This window comes from Anastrepha obliqua, chromosome 1, assembly GCF_027943255.1.
Source record: "Anastrepha obliqua isolate idAnaObli1 chromosome 1, idAnaObli1_1.0, whole genome shotgun sequence".
NCBI lineage: Eukaryota > Metazoa > Arthropoda > Insecta > Diptera > Tephritidae > Anastrepha > Anastrepha obliqua.
The window spans coordinates 22,560,130-22,577,683 of record NC_072892.1 but is presented as its reverse complement, the minus strand read 5'-3'; the positions used below and the strand labels follow the sequence as shown (position 1 = coordinate 22,577,683).

Genomic DNA, 17,554 nt, shown 5'->3' with positions numbered 1-17,554 from the left:
ACGCACGCCATTGTTTCTTTTTGCCTTTGATAGCCCGATTCTACCAACTATATATTGCAGAATGTCTGCGTTCGATATTTCTGCTAAGCTGATACGGCTGTGCAGAATGACGTTGAGCGACACACAAAGCTCCGTGAAGATAGGAAAAGACTTCTCCGAACCGTTTGATGCCATTTGAGGCTTCAGGCAAGGTGACTCATTGTCATGCGAACTTTTCAACTTTATTATGGAGAGTGTGGTTCGAGTGTGAAAAGACGGAAACGGAACTTTTTTTCTATTAAAGTGTTCAGCTCTTTGCGTATGCTGATGGCTTCCCATCATCGGTCATACCAAGCGGGATGGCGCCGTCGAAGATCGAAATTAACATCTATAAATTCGATGTGGTCAAGGACTTCGTTTATCTTGGTTCCGCTATTACCAACAACAACGATGTCAGCATTGAAAACAAGCTAAGGATAGCTCTTGCCAACAGGTGCTACTTTGAAGCCTGGTATTTCTTTATATTAATGGAAACACCTAAAATTGTTTCATTTCCTAGAATGGCATGGAATGTTTTACCCCATCGACTAGTGATACAGCGGATGGGCTATAAATTTGTTTATCATGTATAAATACCGTTTGTTGAACGCAAAATTGCTTCCAAACTTTGTGGAAACTGCCAATTCTTATTCTTCTTAATTGGCGCGATAACCACTTACGCGATTTTGGCAGAGTTTAACAAAACGCGCCAGTCGTTTCTTTCTCGTGCTAACCGGCGCCAGTTGGTCACACCATGTGAAGCCAAGTCCTTCTCCATCTGATCTTTCCAACGCAAAGGAGGCCTTCCTCTTCCTCTGCTACCACCAGCTGGAACCGCATTCAGACGACATGACCGAGCCAGCGTAGCCGCTGGATCTTTATTCGCTGCGCTATGTCTATGCCGTCGTAAAGCTCATACAGCTCATCGTTCCATCCCCTGCGATACTCGCCGTTGCCAACGTGCAAAGGTCCAAAAATCTTGCGCGGAATCTTTCTGCCAAACATTCCAAGCGTCGCTTCATCGGATGTTGTCATCGTCCACACTTCTGCGCCATACGTTAAGACAGGCGTGATGAGAGCCTTGTAGAGTGTTAGTTGTGTTCGTCGAGAGGATCTTTACTACTCAGTTGCCTACTTAGTCCAAAGAAGCACTTGTTGGCAAGAGAGATTCTACGTTGGATTTTCAGGCTGACATTATTTTCGGCGTCATCCGCCAATTTCTTCCATAAAAAAGAGAAGTGAGTGGTCTTACTTTGGCTTTAAATTCACTAGAGGTACACCGCTTCGGTACCACTCAATTTCCCTGCAGGGTCTAGTAAGTTACTACTTATACTTACATAAATATATGTATGTATGTGTATAAAAGTATGTGTGTACGCCGATCGCAAATATTGTTTCCCAACAAAACAACAAAAAACGAAGCATAGCAATTTGTCAATTTGAATTTACTTCCTCTGTGATTTTATTTTGCCGTGGCTACTGTAGTTATTATTTCCATTACACCTACATATGTGCGAGTATGTATTATATGTATGTATGTAAACGTACGAATGAATTTTATATTTACAATATTAGCCACTTATTATTTTCTCAACTCTGCTGTCATCTCTAAATTTCCTTACTATTTGAATATCATTTAGCAATTGAGGCAGGCCCCTCAGCATTTCGCATGTCAACTTGGCTTTTGCGTTAAGTGTGCACAACAGGTAACAAGCCAACAACAAGAACAAGAATATCAACAGCAAATTCACAAACAACAAACAAAACATGGGAAAGTACACAGGGAACATGATTTTGAAATCAAGAATCACTGCATTTCTTGTTAACTTGCGAGAATATATTTATATTGCACAGGGTCTTTCAAGTTCGAGTTTCTCTTTCGTGCAAAGAAATCTATTATCTTTTTATTAAGAGTCCACATTTTTTGAATGCTCAATGGTATTTTCCACATGAACCTCGCGTTCACACTTACAGGTGTCGATTCTTTGGGTGAAATCTTTGATGTTTTGTTTCTAGTTGATTCTTATAGTTTTCCTGGCAAAAAAATATATATATTACGCCAACAACAACAGGTTGCAGATATCGTAACAGTATTCAACCATTCTGAGCTGCACTTCAATATTTTTCTATTAGAGCCAAGATATTTTCAATTAAGCGGCCAATGTGAATGTGCACTGGTGTTTTTATGTCTTGCCCCAAGGGGCCCGGCTAAAAATTTCGAACTAACTTTTTTAACCCTTTTTCCCCGCCATCAGATTCTTTAAAAGTGGGTGCGCAAGTCTTTGAAAGCGTATATAATTTCTATTACTAGGAATGTATAATCGCCGCAGATGGAGCAAGTGAGTCTGACGTTGAAAGCAGAATTACCAAAGCCAAAGCGAGGTTCGGCACTCTCGCACCACTTTGGCCAATAATAACATAATTACGCACACCAAACTGCGAATTTTTAACGCATGCGTGAAGTCGGTCCTACTATAAAGCTGTACAACGTCGAAAGTCCCCGCAACGATCACAAGGCGTCTTCAAGCGTTCATCAACCGCTGCTTGCGTCACATAATGCGAATTTTCTGGGCTCGAACTACATATATCAAACACCGATTTACGGAAGAAGGCTAATCAATCCGATGTGGCGACTGAAATGCGCAGAAGAAAATGGCAATAGATCGGTCACACCCTGAGGAAGAGAGACGGAAACATCGCCAAACAGACGCTAAGATGGAACCCCTCCCAACAGACAGGACGAAGTGCAGGTAGCTCACGAACCACCTGGCGCCGCTCAACGGAGGCGGAAATGAGGTCCGTAAATAGGACCTAGAACGAACTGAGAGCCCTTGCACAAACCCGTATTCGATGGTGAAGAGCAGTTGTTGACGCCCTACGCTTCAACTAGGAGTTGGAGTACCTTATATAATATATATATATATAATATATACATATGTATATATTAGGGTGGTCCAAAAAAAAATTTGTATGCTGCCGCCCCCCAAAATAGTAAAGAATGAAAAATAAAAAGACCCGTATTTTTTTTTTTAATCAGACCATATTTAATGGTGCCGGAGGGGCTTTGAAATATCCCATGTATTTTGCATGGGAAAAAAATACTTTTTCGTAGATTTCATGTAAAAACCTGGAAAATGAATATATTTTAACCGGATAACTCAGTTTCTCTTCATAATTGGTCAGGGAATAACAACCAATTATGAAATAATTAATTTTTTTTGTATTAACTATTTTCATAAAAGTAATATAAAATATTGTTTTTCGATTTTTTCTTAGATTTTCGTTTTATGGGGGCTTTTTGGGGTTCTATAAAAAATAGTTAATACAAAAAAATTAATTATTTCATAATTGGTTGTTATTCCCTGACCAATTATGAAAAGAAACTGAGGTATCCGGTTAAAATATATTCATTTTCCAGGTTTTTACATGAAATCTACGAAAAAGTATTTTTTCCCATGCAAAATACATGGGATATTTCAAAGCCCCGACGGCACCATTAAATATGGTCTGATTAAAAAAAAAAAATACGGGTCTTTTTATTTTTCATTCTTTACCATTATGGGGGGCGGCAGCATAAAAATTTAAATATAAATTTTTTCCCATGCATTTTTGGACCACCCTAGTATATATATATATTTATCCCTGGCTCAGTTCAATAATAATACTACGAAAATTTTTTCGCAATTTGTTAGATTTTTATTCTCACATATTCCTCTTTTCATAGGGAACTATAATTATTTTTATATAGTAAGTTTTTTAGAAGATTACACATTTTTCTACTTAACATCTGACAGAAAAGATATCTTCTAAAATCGATCGCACCTCGTTAGACAAAAGCAAACTTTCTGCATTTCTGTCATGAAAAAGCTTGTCACCGAAAATCATCTGCAGTTCGATTGCGGCGTAAAACTGTAGGTCTCTCCATTGGAGCAACATCATCAAGACGCATACCACAAATTGCAGGATATACTTATACGAAGTGTGCTCACCAAGTGACTTCTTTATTTTTCCCGAAAAATATTTATTTATTCAACTATATCTATTTAATCACCCTCAGATATAATAAACTTGTGCCAATATTTTTCCCCAATTCTCGAACCAACTCTGACCCCAAAACGCGCTTTGGATTGGCCTGAGTTCTTGAAACGATGCCCGCAAGAGGGCAAATGCGGTGAGTAGAGCGGTTAAAGCAAGATTATGGTGATATTTTTTGCCTAATTGGACGGTTATAAATCCGGGCATTCTTGTACAAGTATGATAGATTACAAGATTTTGTCATCTGAAGCAAAATTGTGAGAGTAAATTGAGGATTCCGCAGCAGAATTGTGCCCGCTCATTTCACGAGAATTCATACACTCTTCCAATCAGTCGTTGTTCAGACGTCAACGAAGTAAGCAACAAAGGCTCAGTTTTGTCGTAAACACACCGCTGTTCCATCCCCTGTTACATAAGCAGATCAGCTGATATCTTCAAAATCGCTTAGAGTTGGTTCACGATCTGATGCTGATCGTACCTTCCGAATTCTCTCAACCGTGTGTCCTGTAGCATGGCAGCAGGCCAATACAGACATTCATCTCAGTTAAATGAAGCTCGTCGCCATCTTTACGCCACTTTTATGTATACAATTTTGATACACTGGGGCATTTTTTCTTGGATAGGAAATAATCCTTACAGACTTATTTAACACTCTCGCTAGAGTGACCAATGCAATTCGCCAAAACAACGGTTTTGTTTAAAAACACTTAAGAACAGAAATATGGCAATCTTTCCTAGATATCATAAAGGGCTTCTGTGGCAATCGAGTAAACTGTTCAAATCCTCAGTCCGTAGTGACCAAAATTACACATTTTATTAGTTATTTATGTCATTTTAATTTTTTATTATTTAGGTAAAAATTACTGGAATACTAATAATGATCCTTTCATAATATAAAGGGTGATTAAATTTCAAGGGTCGATGTTGAATGTGAACCACACCTAAACGTCAAGTTTTTTTCTGCATTTCATTTGACATTTTTCAATTTCAGACTAACCCAATTTCAACCATGGAAAGATACACAATCGAGCAACGCGTTAAAGTTATTCAGGCTTATTATGAAAAAGGGCGTTCAAGTCAAAATGCATATCGCACACTTCGTGAAGAAAACCATCTTCAGTGATGAGGCACATTTTCACCTCAGTGGATTCGTCAATAAGCAGAATTGCCGCATTTGGCAAATGATAATTCAAGAGTGATTGCCGAAAAACCAAAGCACCCACAAAGAGCGACTGTTTGGCGCGGTTTATGGGCCGGCGGCATCATTGGGCCGTATTTTTTCCAAAATGAGGCCGGTCAGGCAGTTACTGTGAATAGTGTTCCCTAATGAGATGATAACGAACTTTTTATGGCCTGAATTGGAAGATATGGATGTGGACGATATGTGGTTTCAACAGGACGGTGCCACTTGTCACACAGCTAACGAAACAATGGCTCTTTTGTGCGAAAAATTTGATGGCCAAATAATCTCACGTCGCGGCGATGTCAATTGGCCGCCAAGATCATGTGATTTGACACCGTTGGACTTCTTTCTTTGGAGTTATTTGAAAAAAAAGGTGTACGTCGATAAACCAGCAACAATTCAAGGGCTAAAGGATGCGATAATACGGCACATTAATGGCATAGAACCTCAATTATACCTCAGCGACATCGAAAATTTGGACCATCGGGTGGACGTGTGCCGCCGAGGCCGCGGCGGCTATTTGGCCAATATTTTGTTCCATACATAATTGAGCTATAGCAATATTATCATAATAAAGAGAAATGATAATCATTTCCTAAAAAAATTGTATTTTATTCAAAATCAACACCGGCCCTTAAAACTTAACCACCCTTTATATAAACAAACTAACCTTTATATTCGTTCTTATTTTTTGTTTATCTTGTGCCAAGCAACGCATTTTTGTCACACTCACAATTAATACAATTAATTCATTTTGCAAAAGAAGATCTATTGAATTTGTATACTTAGTTGTTTCTCAGGACGCATTGCTTTCCAAACGCATAGTTTCCTATGGGCACAATTTTTCCATATTCAAATTCAATTCGCATTCGTGGAATTCGCCCTTAATACCGCGCAGGAGGAAGTTGACGCTTACTGCATGATAATGCACCATCTCATCGATCCACTCTCGTGACTGATTTTTTGACTAGAAATCGCATTTTAACCATCAATCACTCACCACTGTTATGACTTCCTACGACTTCTACGTATTCAGAAAATTGCATTTGACTATGAAAGGAAAACGTTTTGTGCCCGTAGAGGCCATCTAAAAGGCGTGTACCGACATCCTGAAGGACATTCCGGTCAATGACTTGAAATACTCTTTCGAAAAGCTTTTAGAACGCGTAAAACAGTGAATCGAGGCCAGAGGAGACTATTTTGAGTAAATAAACTCGAAGTTATCAGAGCAAAGTTCCAGTCGTTTCTATTTTAGCTCAGTCTTTTTAATTTTGGACTTCACCTTATATATGTATGTATATCGCAAACGAGTTGCTCAACTATATTAATATTTATAAAAGCTACATTGCGCAAAAGAGGCCGTCCATTATCGCCTCTCACAATTTGCAAGTCAAGCTCTGTCATTACCCACTACCAATTCCTTTATCTCCAGCTGTTGCTGCTGACGCAGCACCAGAATCTCAAACGTCTAAGTGATATAAAATCAGATACTTCGGTAGAGGCAAAACCCATACGATTCCAGCAAATCGATTATTTGTTTAAATGAGAAGCGAAGGGCAGTTGCAGGCCTTATTGCACCGATCAGTGACGCTCTAAAGGGAAGGAAGAGAGCGAAAGCTTCCAAGAGGGAGCAGAACGGCTCGTAACGGCTCTGCGTATAGTATTTTAATCAGATAATAATATTAAATCGATGAATGAAGAGCGCATCCACTTTTTTATTAAAAGCTAATCTAAGAAAAAACCCACTGATGGCGTTTATATGTTGTATATAAACAATTATTGTATACACGCAGATGTACATTAGAGTGGGACGAAAAAAAGTTGGAAAAGTCCCTGTGTGTTATTTGAAGTTTATGGTGAGAGGATTTTGCCAACATGAAAAAATTATTTTTTTTGTACACCTGAAGGCAATATGTGTGTACATACATTAGATAGGGTCGGTTGTCATAAAAAAACGTTAGAAAAGTGCACCCCTTTATTTGAAGCTTATGTTCAGAAGAATGCGGCAACAAAAGCAATAAATTATTTTTTATATTACATATGACCACAACGGGTAGACACATTAGACCGGGTCGGTTTCCATACAAAAAACAAATGATTGGAAAAGTCTATTAATGATGAGAGGATTTCGGCACCGTAAAAAACAATTTTTTTGATACTTTTAAAAACCGCCGAAATAATTTTTTTTTATTGTAAGCGGATTATTTGTTAACCGATTTTCAAAAGCATAAATTCTAGTTTTTGTATTTGTAGCAGCATAAACATTCCCTATAAATGTTTGAGGAATGCTGCTGGAATCACAGTCCTCGGACGAACATTAATCCGGGTCGTTCCGATTATGTAGAACCGGTTGCCATTATTCAAGTCTTCTGAATTATTTGAATTTGAATTAATAAAATATTTTTGTTTATGAATTTAGCAAAGCAGTTTAAAAGCTAACTTTTAATAAATTTTTAAGTGCTTGAGACTGATGAAACAAAAAACATATGTTAGAGTGGTAGTTACATCATTGCAGAACTTAGTCAACTATGTGAAAACGACTACGGAGCTTAAAAAGGCATAACAGCGAAATATACAACTTTTCAAAACTAGACTAAACTAGAAATTATACTGAAAGCCCCCATTTCGGCAATTTGTAAAAGTATGAGAAAATTTTTTTTTATGATACCGAAATCCTCTCCTCATTAATAGACTTTTCCAATCCTTTTTTTTTTATTAATGCAACCGACCTGGTCTAATGTGTCTACGCCTTGTGGTCAGATGTAAAAATATGTATTGTTTATGTTGCCAAAATCCTCTGATTATTAGCTTCAAATACAGGGGTGGATATTTCCAATTTTTTTGTTGGCAACCGACCCGGTCTAATATCTGTATATTTTGCATTCCGATGTCCAAAAAAAAACAAATTGTTTATGGTGCCGAAAGTCTTCTCCACTTACATCTTTAAATACAGGGGTAGTCTTTTCCGAGTTTGTTTTTTGTTTTTGTAATGCATCTGACCCAGTCTAATATGTGTTTATATCTGGCGTTCAGATGTAAAAAACAAAAAACAAAATATTTATGGTGCCGAAATCCTCTCAACATTAGCTTCAAATGCAAGGTTAGAAATTTCCAAGTTTTTTTTTTTTGTTTTTTTTTTCTATATGGCAACCGTCCCAGTCTAATGTATATAAATATAAACCAAAAAGCTTCTCTTGATTCCGAAATCCTCTCAACTAAGTTTTAAATAATTTTTTGTTTGTTTTAATGGCGACCGACCCGGTCTAATGCACTTATATACAAATTGCGTTCAGACGAAGATGCAAATATATGAACACTGTTTCGCTAATTGGTGACATACGGAGAAAATAAGTAGATGAACAGCATTATTGAAATGTAAATTCTTAATAAAACCATACACTACAACAACAAAACAATTACCAATGCTAAGCAATCATTTTAAGCGTGTAAAAGATTCGCGCTACTTAGTGCAAAGAGGAGCGCAATCAGAATCACTGTTACTACTATGATAATAATAGTTATTAAACACTGCACACTTTTATAATTTTAATTGTTTAATTTCTTTTTTGTTTTTTTTTTTGTTTTTGGTCTCGCGCTCTCAAATGATCGCATGCAGTTACTTGTATATTGAAACCGTTAAAAAAATAATACTGAGCATTATTTTTGCATTACCTACAACACAAAAGATGATATCGCATCTCAACTCATACTTTGCAGATTTTTTGTTGTTTTTTTATTATTATTTTTTGTTTTTATATTAGAGATATTTGGTGCTCTCTGTTTACTATTGTTTTTGATAATGATAATGACACACCAATTACACGTCTGCACCGCGTCGGAAAATAAATACGAGTGAATTTGTTAAAAGGCGCAACCACAGCGATTCCCCTGCATACTCCTATCTACATATGAATATATTTGCACATATGTTCGCATCTCCCCCTGCGCCGCTGAGTGGTGATTTTTTCTCACAAGCTAACATGCATATGCACATACTTGTAAACACTTCACTCGTACTAGAATTCTGAGAAGAGGTGAAGGCTTTCAACAAGTATTAAAACATGTTGCAGTTTTTGCAATTTCTGATGGCCGCTTATAGAATGAATGTAAATGGGGGTGAATGAATAAATGACGCGGGTAACTAAGGATCGATATGAAAGTGATTGACTGTATGAGGCCGTGCTTAAAATGCGCATCTGGCATTTGGTTAATTTACAAAATATTTTAAATAACTGGAAATAGCCATGAAAAGAATTTGGCAACTTCAGCAACCTTTTGTTGCCTGACGGGGAGCAGCTGAGGGGTACTTACTTCTTGGTTCATTTTCATAACGTTCGTTTAATTTTCGTTCCCTTCTGAGTAGCTCAACAAACATAATGAATTGAATTCGTTTCGTTAACGAGTAAAAATAACTTTACAAAAGAATTTCATTATTTTCTCGGTAGATGGTTGTGGTGATCGATAAGTCGTAAAGTATCGATCAAACAATTTAAAGTTTTTGCGCGTTGTCAAAGTGACATTTCATACTAAAAACAATCGCTTGCTGATTTTTGTTCCTTACATTCGGTTATGAGTTACATTCGGTTGTGAGTTACAGGGTGTTAACAACAGAAGTCAACAAAGAGAAAATTCTGTACATTTAATATTTTTTTTTTTTTTGATAAAGGCGAAAATGCAAGCCAGGCTGCTGAAATGGTGAATGTTGTCTTGGGTGCCAATACTTTCGATTCTGTTTAGGCATTTTTTGATGTTAAAGAAAACGTCGATAATATCGAAAATGTCGATAAAAACACAAAAATAAGCGATGTTAACCGGCATATTAGTAGTCGAAGCATCGCCTATGAGCTAAAGATCGGCCATAAAACAGTTTTAAGCCATTAACGCAAAATAAAAATAAAAATGATGGGTTTCTATTTCTCTGTCCGTAGCTGTATGTATTCATAAGTGACTAATCGCTAGTTAAGGCGCAGCCAGTGCACTAAATTTAACATTTAATATAAACGTTTCGATTCCGTTTACGGTAGAAACCAAAATGTAATTATTTTGATATTGTCGCTGTGCCGCTTTTTTGGGTTTCTAATTTATTTTTTTATTCAAAAAATAAAAAATTTGATGATTTTAATGCGTTGTCTAAGTAGTCTAAATTCTGCGCTACTAAAACAATAGATATTTCATATTAATACGAGTAATGCACCAGAGTTGTATCTGCTATTTTTACTGTCGTCACAAGCACGATTTCGAATTAATCTCAAATGTAAGTATGTTTGTATGTAGACATTTGAATGCGAAGCAGAATTAATATTAATTTTATTTAGCAAATCACAGCTTGAAATTTCTTAAAATGCCCGGAGACCGGTTTAGAGCTTATCGATTGAGAAGTATTGTGATTTTGCGCGTAAACACAATTGATCAGCTTGAAAGCTTCAAGAGGAGAGCATTACTCATAAATATATGTATGTATGTATATGCACATAAATATACTACTATACTGTCGTATGCGGGCAGCAGCCAAAGTCAAATGAATTTGTGCTTGATAATCAATTTGTTGGCACCAGATTCTGCAAAGGAGTTCATATGAAATGATAGAAAAGGTTTTGCGCCTCAGACAGCCTTTTCGCCAAGAACAAATTTTCTGCCGCTCGAAATTTGCATAAAACTGCAGCTCTCTCTTTTTGGGGAACAACAACCAAATGCACAACACAAATTGGAGGAGAAGCACGGCCAAACTCCTAACAAAGGATATACATGCATTTGTGGATATTTGAAGATACATATGTGTGCGTATGTATATGTCGCCTACAACTGAATGGAGAGTGCAGCGTACAACAGCTCAGAGCGAAAATTTATTCAACACTTTCTCGAGAAAAGTTGTTGTTGAAACGCGTTAAAAATGTGTGTGTGTGTGTGTAAGAATGTGTGTTCCGATTATAGGCGTTTAATTGCTAATCTAAGCAAATAGCACTCAGTTCTAGCTGGTATTTCAATATCTCATTAAGGTTACCAGCTTTAACACTCAGCGGGTTGTGTATAATTTATTGAAATTGAGGTAAATAGAAAAATTGGAGAGTATGAAATGAAACAAGTGTAAAATGTGTGAAAAAATTGGGTTTTAGTGCTCTTCAGTTCAAGGACTTGCGTATCAGCAATTCAATTATCCAAATTCATTCATTAAAATAGACACTATGCTAATTTTGTATATTGTTTGTTGTTTTTTTTTTTATTTATTTATTTATTTTTTTTTTTTGCCTTGTGCCCATACCAGAGGTTTCCATTGTTATGTCGCGCACTCGTACTCTAATTTCGCCGAATTATTTCAACGCTTCACCAACCCCTAATGGGCAATCATTTGAATTAATGCAGCTGAAATAATGGCGGTCGGAACATTTTAGCAATCATTTGCATTAAACACAAATAACGTATTAAATATATAAATATTAAATAAATAGTTGGTTCAATATGTGACTAAAAGCCGTGACTTTTGTATCTACAATAACAATAACAATAAAGACAACAACAACAGCAATTAAGAATGAAATATGCGTAGCAATAGAAATAGAAAGGTGAGTTTTAGGTATTTAGGAAACGCAGAGCGTTGCATAATAAACAGCGAGTGGCATAACGATATTGATAAATTTCGACTATATACCTACATATAGCCTCGGTGGTCTAGCGTAAGTGCATGCCATCCCAGAGGTTATGTGTTCGAATCCCACCTAAAGCACGTCCCCGCACTTTTTCAAATTTACTAACTTGCCTGCTTCTAAAAAAAAATCTCAGACAAGTCTTGCCTTAGACCCTCTGCTGCCGAGAGGAGTGAACAAGGAAAAAAAAATTTACTTTTAATTAATTTGAGCTACTTTTTTTGTTATAAAATTATATTTCATGCTACAACAAAAACCACATAAATCAAACTTTGAAATTTTACGCAAATTTCCAAACATTCAGCCAACTTCCATCATATTTTCACACTTCATTTAGAATTTTTAGAAAATTTTTGGATATGCAGCTTCATAGTCTATTTAATAGTAGTAAAATAAAGAGCAAGTTTGAATTTGTTAAAAAGTCCCATTGATTTTTGATAATTTTTTTTCTCTACAGAGTTGCGGATTTCCTTCATATAACGAATTTTTTTTATTATTATTATATCCTATGGCTCCAGAAAGGAACAAAAGGCCACAATAAATTCCTCCCCTTCAGATCTACTCTGCGCCAGTCTCTTAGCGTAATTTCTGGTTAATTTCAGGGCGCTCGTTTCCAATTCCAACAATTGCGTTCTTTCCAAGTGCATGATGGCCTGCCTCGTCTATGGCTGTACCTCATCTTTTTCTTTTTTTTTTTTTGAGAAAAAACGTAGCACCGTCAGCGAATAAAAGTTATTAAAAATCAACGAAATTTTTTAACATTTTCAAGCTTGCTTATACAAAACTAGCCACTAACTATTAAACAGCGTACGAAAATTTTTTCTAGAAATTCTAATTTAAAAAAACTCTAATTAAAAAAATGTTATACATTTTTTTTTTAATTAATTTTTGAAATTTTCGCATAATGTTTGAAATTGGGCTGTAAAAGGTGGAGGTACAAATAATCATCCAATTTGTTTTTGAATAACTTTTTTACTAAAGGAATTAGCTGATATTTTATAAAAAAATAAACACGAAATTATATCAACAATCAGCAACAAAACTAGCACTGCTGTGAAAGAAGTCCGCTTGCGCCGAACGCTAACGACTGTTTACGGTTTAGTGTGAAACCTTTTCCTTCACACGGAGATCTCGCTTCTATGAGCAAATAAGTGTAGCCCTAACTTAGTGCTCTTGGGAATTTTGTTTCTTTATTTTGGAATTTCACACGGAACTTGAAATATGCCCTACTGAAACTGCAAATTATTAGTCAACAAGATGGTTGAAGACGTTCGTATTTAACTCCGCACAAAATAGGGGAAAAAACGATCCGAAGTCACGTGCAAAAAGCTGCATTCAAGCGCAGGTGGGGGCCTTATTCACCGGTTCTTGATCTGCTTCCTAAAATGAGATCTGCATTAAAAAGAATAAGATTTGAGTTCGTTAAAGCTGTGAACGGCGCACGTGAAGGGGTTAACAGAAAAAGGCTGCCATCACTGCTTCGATTAATGGAAGATGCGCATTTGAAGGGCATATAAGGGATATATACATACTTGTATTGAGGATTTAAATAAGCAAATATATGTGAAATTTAAATAAAATATTCTACAGTGTCAGCCTCGTTATTTAATAGCAGCACCTCGTACACTACTAATGAAAAATACGTACATATAAGATAAATAAAACTTTTCAACCACACCATTACGGGCACAAAGTAACACGGAATTTTTCATATCATAATAAAATCAGTTGCATTAAAAAACTAGGAAACTTGTAAACTTGCAAAGCACACGTCTGTTGTCAAAACTCGCTTCGATCACAGAAATAAAAGACCCACACACACACATACATACCTATCTTCATCTTAAACCCTCTTTGAGCACGATTTCAGACAATAAACACAAGCAAAGTGGTAGTGAGGAAATTTTCATTTTCATCTACCTGGGTACCCTCTGTACCTCAAGTCAAATAAATATAATTAGCGTATTTTACCTATATCTGCATAATTTTGTAGGTGGCGGCAAGCAGGCTTTGAACAAATTGACTTTCATTGTTTAATTAAGAATTATTGAGATTCAACGTACATATGGCATTAATTGCAATCGAATAAATAAAAATATCCGTACGTAGATATGTACTTATGTATGTATGTATGTAACTACAAAAAATGAATACAAGACAAATAGTAAACAGATAATTGAATAGGTACGTAAATCGCAGCAAATGAATCTGCGGCCAACTAAGTGAGTGGCATCGACTGGAGGGGCAAACCACTTGAGGGCTATCAAAGGCCAATTAAAAAGCGTAGTAAAAAGCTAAAAGGAATAAAAGAAGGTAGCAGATAAGAATCTTGACAATCGAATTAACAACTTTTGTAACTTTTGTTGCTTAACGAAAAAAATAGAAAAAAACACAATAAGTACCCGTAATAACAAAATAATTTACATACATACATACGTAGTTAGTAAAGAATTTAGTGAGACGCGCACAAGGCTTCAAATTAGAAGGCAAAGCAACATACAACATACAGCCATGGTCATATAAATAGCACATGTATACTTTGAAAGCAAAGAGTTGAATATGATTTTAAATAATTTCTTTTTATTGGGAAATGAGCAACATAAAAAATAAAAAACTTATTTACTTCCACTTTGAAACAAAAAAAAATGGTCAAAAAGAGTTTCAGTTCTGATTTAATTTACGAAAACGTTGATAACTCACGAACCTCCTGGACACATAAATAGCACAGCCTAAAAAATTCCAAATAAAAGCAAACATAGTAAACAAATCAGATAGTTAAGTAATAATAGTATTTATCAGATTAGTATTTTGAACTATATCCACCGTTTTTGATTACTTCTTCAAGCCGTCGCTCCATACTTTCTACAAGCTTGTGGCATCTTTCCTTTGGAATCGAGTACCAAGCCTTCTCAACTGCGGGCCACAAATCATCAATCTTCTTAAAATTTTTGTTAGCGATTTTGACCTTAACGTCATTACACAAATTTTCTATTGGATTGAGATCAGGGCTCTGCGCCGGCCAATCCAATACATTAACTTTTTCTCTTCTGAGCCATTGCTTCACTGTTTTGCAGTATGTTTTGGATCATTGTCCTGCATAAATGTCCAATTTACTGGCATAAATTCAAACACAAATGGTTCCATTTTATTCTGGAGTATATTCAGATATTGAAATCTATCCATTTTACCAACCACGCGAACAATCGGCCCAACACCATGTCAGGTAAAAGCTCCCCAAACCATGATGCTTCCGCCGCCGTGTTTAATCGTCTTTTTTGTGAACCTACGATTTAGCGCTTGACGACGTACAATAGTTTTCCCATCTGGATCCAACCTATTTATTTTGGCTTCGTCGGTCCAAAGTACGTTTTTCCAAAACTGAATAGATTTGTCTTTGTGGGCTCTTGCAAAGGCAAGTTGGTATGTATTTTTGAGAGCAATGGTTTTTTTCTGCTTATGCGGCCAAACAGCTGGGCTTCGTTAAGTCGCCTTCCTACAAGCTTCCTGAACACCTGTAGACCAGATTCTTGGTTTATTTCAAGCATTATTTGCCGTGCCGACTTAAAAGGATCTGCTTTGCCTCTACGTATTATAGATCTATTCCCATTAACATCAGTTTTTCGCGGCTTTGGTTTTTTTTTTCGTTTTTTTTGCTTAGATAAGATGAATCTTTTTTAACTAAATTAAGAGCATTATAAACCATTTTCCGAGAGCACATCATCATTTCAGCTATTTCTGCATAGCTTTTTCAGTTTTGACTCATACGGTATATAAGAGCTCTTTTCTCCGGAGTGCAATATTTTCCACGTCCCATTTTAGTAATTACTTTAAAATTTTATCTAAGAACCAAAAAATTATACTAAAAATCGCTGAAACCATATTAAAGTTTTACTCTCCGCTGCACAAGTAAAAATGTGCTATTTTTGTGTCCACTTCAAAAAAAATAAAATAGAACGCAAAAAATTCCATCGAAAAAAAACGTTAAATTCCTAGCATATATGTAAGCTTAATAACGGTAATAAATGTAAACAAACACATTTATTTGATCAAAGCAGAGTTCGTACTAAAAACTTAACTTAAGCTATAAGATTCACATTTGTGCTATTTATCTGTCCATGGCTGTACATACAGACATCACACACATTGAAAATATTTTTGATTAATCCATTAAATCCATAAAATCGTGGCCAAGAATGTGCGCATCTCGCTACTCGACCAGGTCAGACTCATACATGCATACATACATACATATATACGTACATCACCTCAAGATTTTGACAGGCTTTGATTACTTATTTGTTTATTTTTTAATTGAAATTTTTTCAAGTGGCAAACTTTGTAGAAGATTCATAAAAATTCGAAAAATGTTCTTGAAAACTTCAAAATTTTTTATTTGAATTGCATATGCAGTTTTACAGCGCATTAAATTTTATTGTAATAAAAAGCAAGTGGTTCAAAACTATCGTTACTGTGAATAGTGTTCGCTATCGTGAGATGATAACGATCTATTTATGGCCCGAATTGGAAGATATGGATGTGGACGATATGTGGTTTCAACAGGACGGTGCCACTTGTCACACAGCTAACGAAACAATGGCTTTTTTGCGCGAAAAATTTGATGGTCGCGGCGATGTCAATTGGCCGCCAAGATCACGTGATTTGACACCGTTGGGCTTCTTTCTTTGGGGTTATTTGAAAGAAAAGGTGTACGTCGATAAGCTAGTAACATTTCAAGAGCTAAAGGATGAGATAATTCGGCATATTAACGGCATAGAACCTTATGCCTCAGCGTCATCGAACATTTGGACCATCGGATGGAGGTGTGCCGCCGAAGCCGCGGCGGCCATTTGGCCGATATTTTGTTCCATACGTAATTGAGCCATACCAATATTATCATAGTAAAGAAAAATTACAATAATTTCCTAAAAAAATTCCAAATCAATACCGGCCCTTGAAACTTAACCACCCTTTATAAAGAAATAGGCCGATCTGGCTGAAACTTGGTGTATGTTCTTGCAAGAGATGCTACTACCCAAACATAACCTCGATACGCACCAGTTGTGGCATCTCTCTGACTTTGCATGGGCTTTTCAAACGACCCTCATACCTACATTAAATATGTAAGTGAAGGTATTTGTAAAGAAAACGAAACCGTTGACTAGGTTTATAGTTGACTTTAAAGTGGTATTCACGGTCAGAATTACGAGTATCAAAGTATAAACTAGAATTTTTTGACAACTTCTTCTCAATTGCAGCAATACGTGATTTCAGTAGAAAAAAGCTAGGGATTCGGTTATATCTAGGAGCGGCTGACTAAAGTGCGATATCCCCTATACTAGAGAGTAAAAGCTTCACATATAAAATGACTTTTGAACACCCAGAAGAATACTCGTACGTGATCTTCAAGTGAAAAGAAATATAATAATGCAATTCAGAACTAAGAGAAAATAGACTGGCATCATCAGGCAAAAGGAGGGAACATTTTTTTTACTTTCTACAGACACTAAGATTACGCTCTTACGCACGGTCCTATGGAACAGACGTTACATAGAATTTGGAGAAATTTCAGAAGGTTAGAAATTTCATCAATCAGTTGCCTAATAGTCAGTTATTTAATTAAGCCTGGCAATATGGCATTTTCAAATTAAGATATCCATATATAAGATCACAAAAAAAT

General features: G+C 36.1%; 1 protein-coding gene across 3 annotated transcripts in view; it reads right to left on the bottom strand.

Annotated features, from left to right (window-relative positions):
• Window positions 1-17,554, bottom strand: part of LOC129244546 (neprilysin-2) — a 97,808-nt gene that overhangs the window by 20,908 nt on the left and 59,346 nt on the right. For 2 of the 3 annotated variants that reach the window (XM_054882237.1, XM_054882254.1), the window contains exon 1: window positions 8,909-9,070. The exons of the other annotated variant lie outside the window; for it this stretch is intronic. In XM_054882237.1, coding sequence (XP_054738212.1) covers window positions 8,909-8,934 — 26 coding nt within the window. In that variant the 5' untranslated portion in view covers window positions 8,935-9,070. Of the gene's footprint in view, window positions 1-8,908; window positions 9,071-17,554 lie in introns of those variants that run through there. 3 annotated transcript variants of the gene reach the window in all.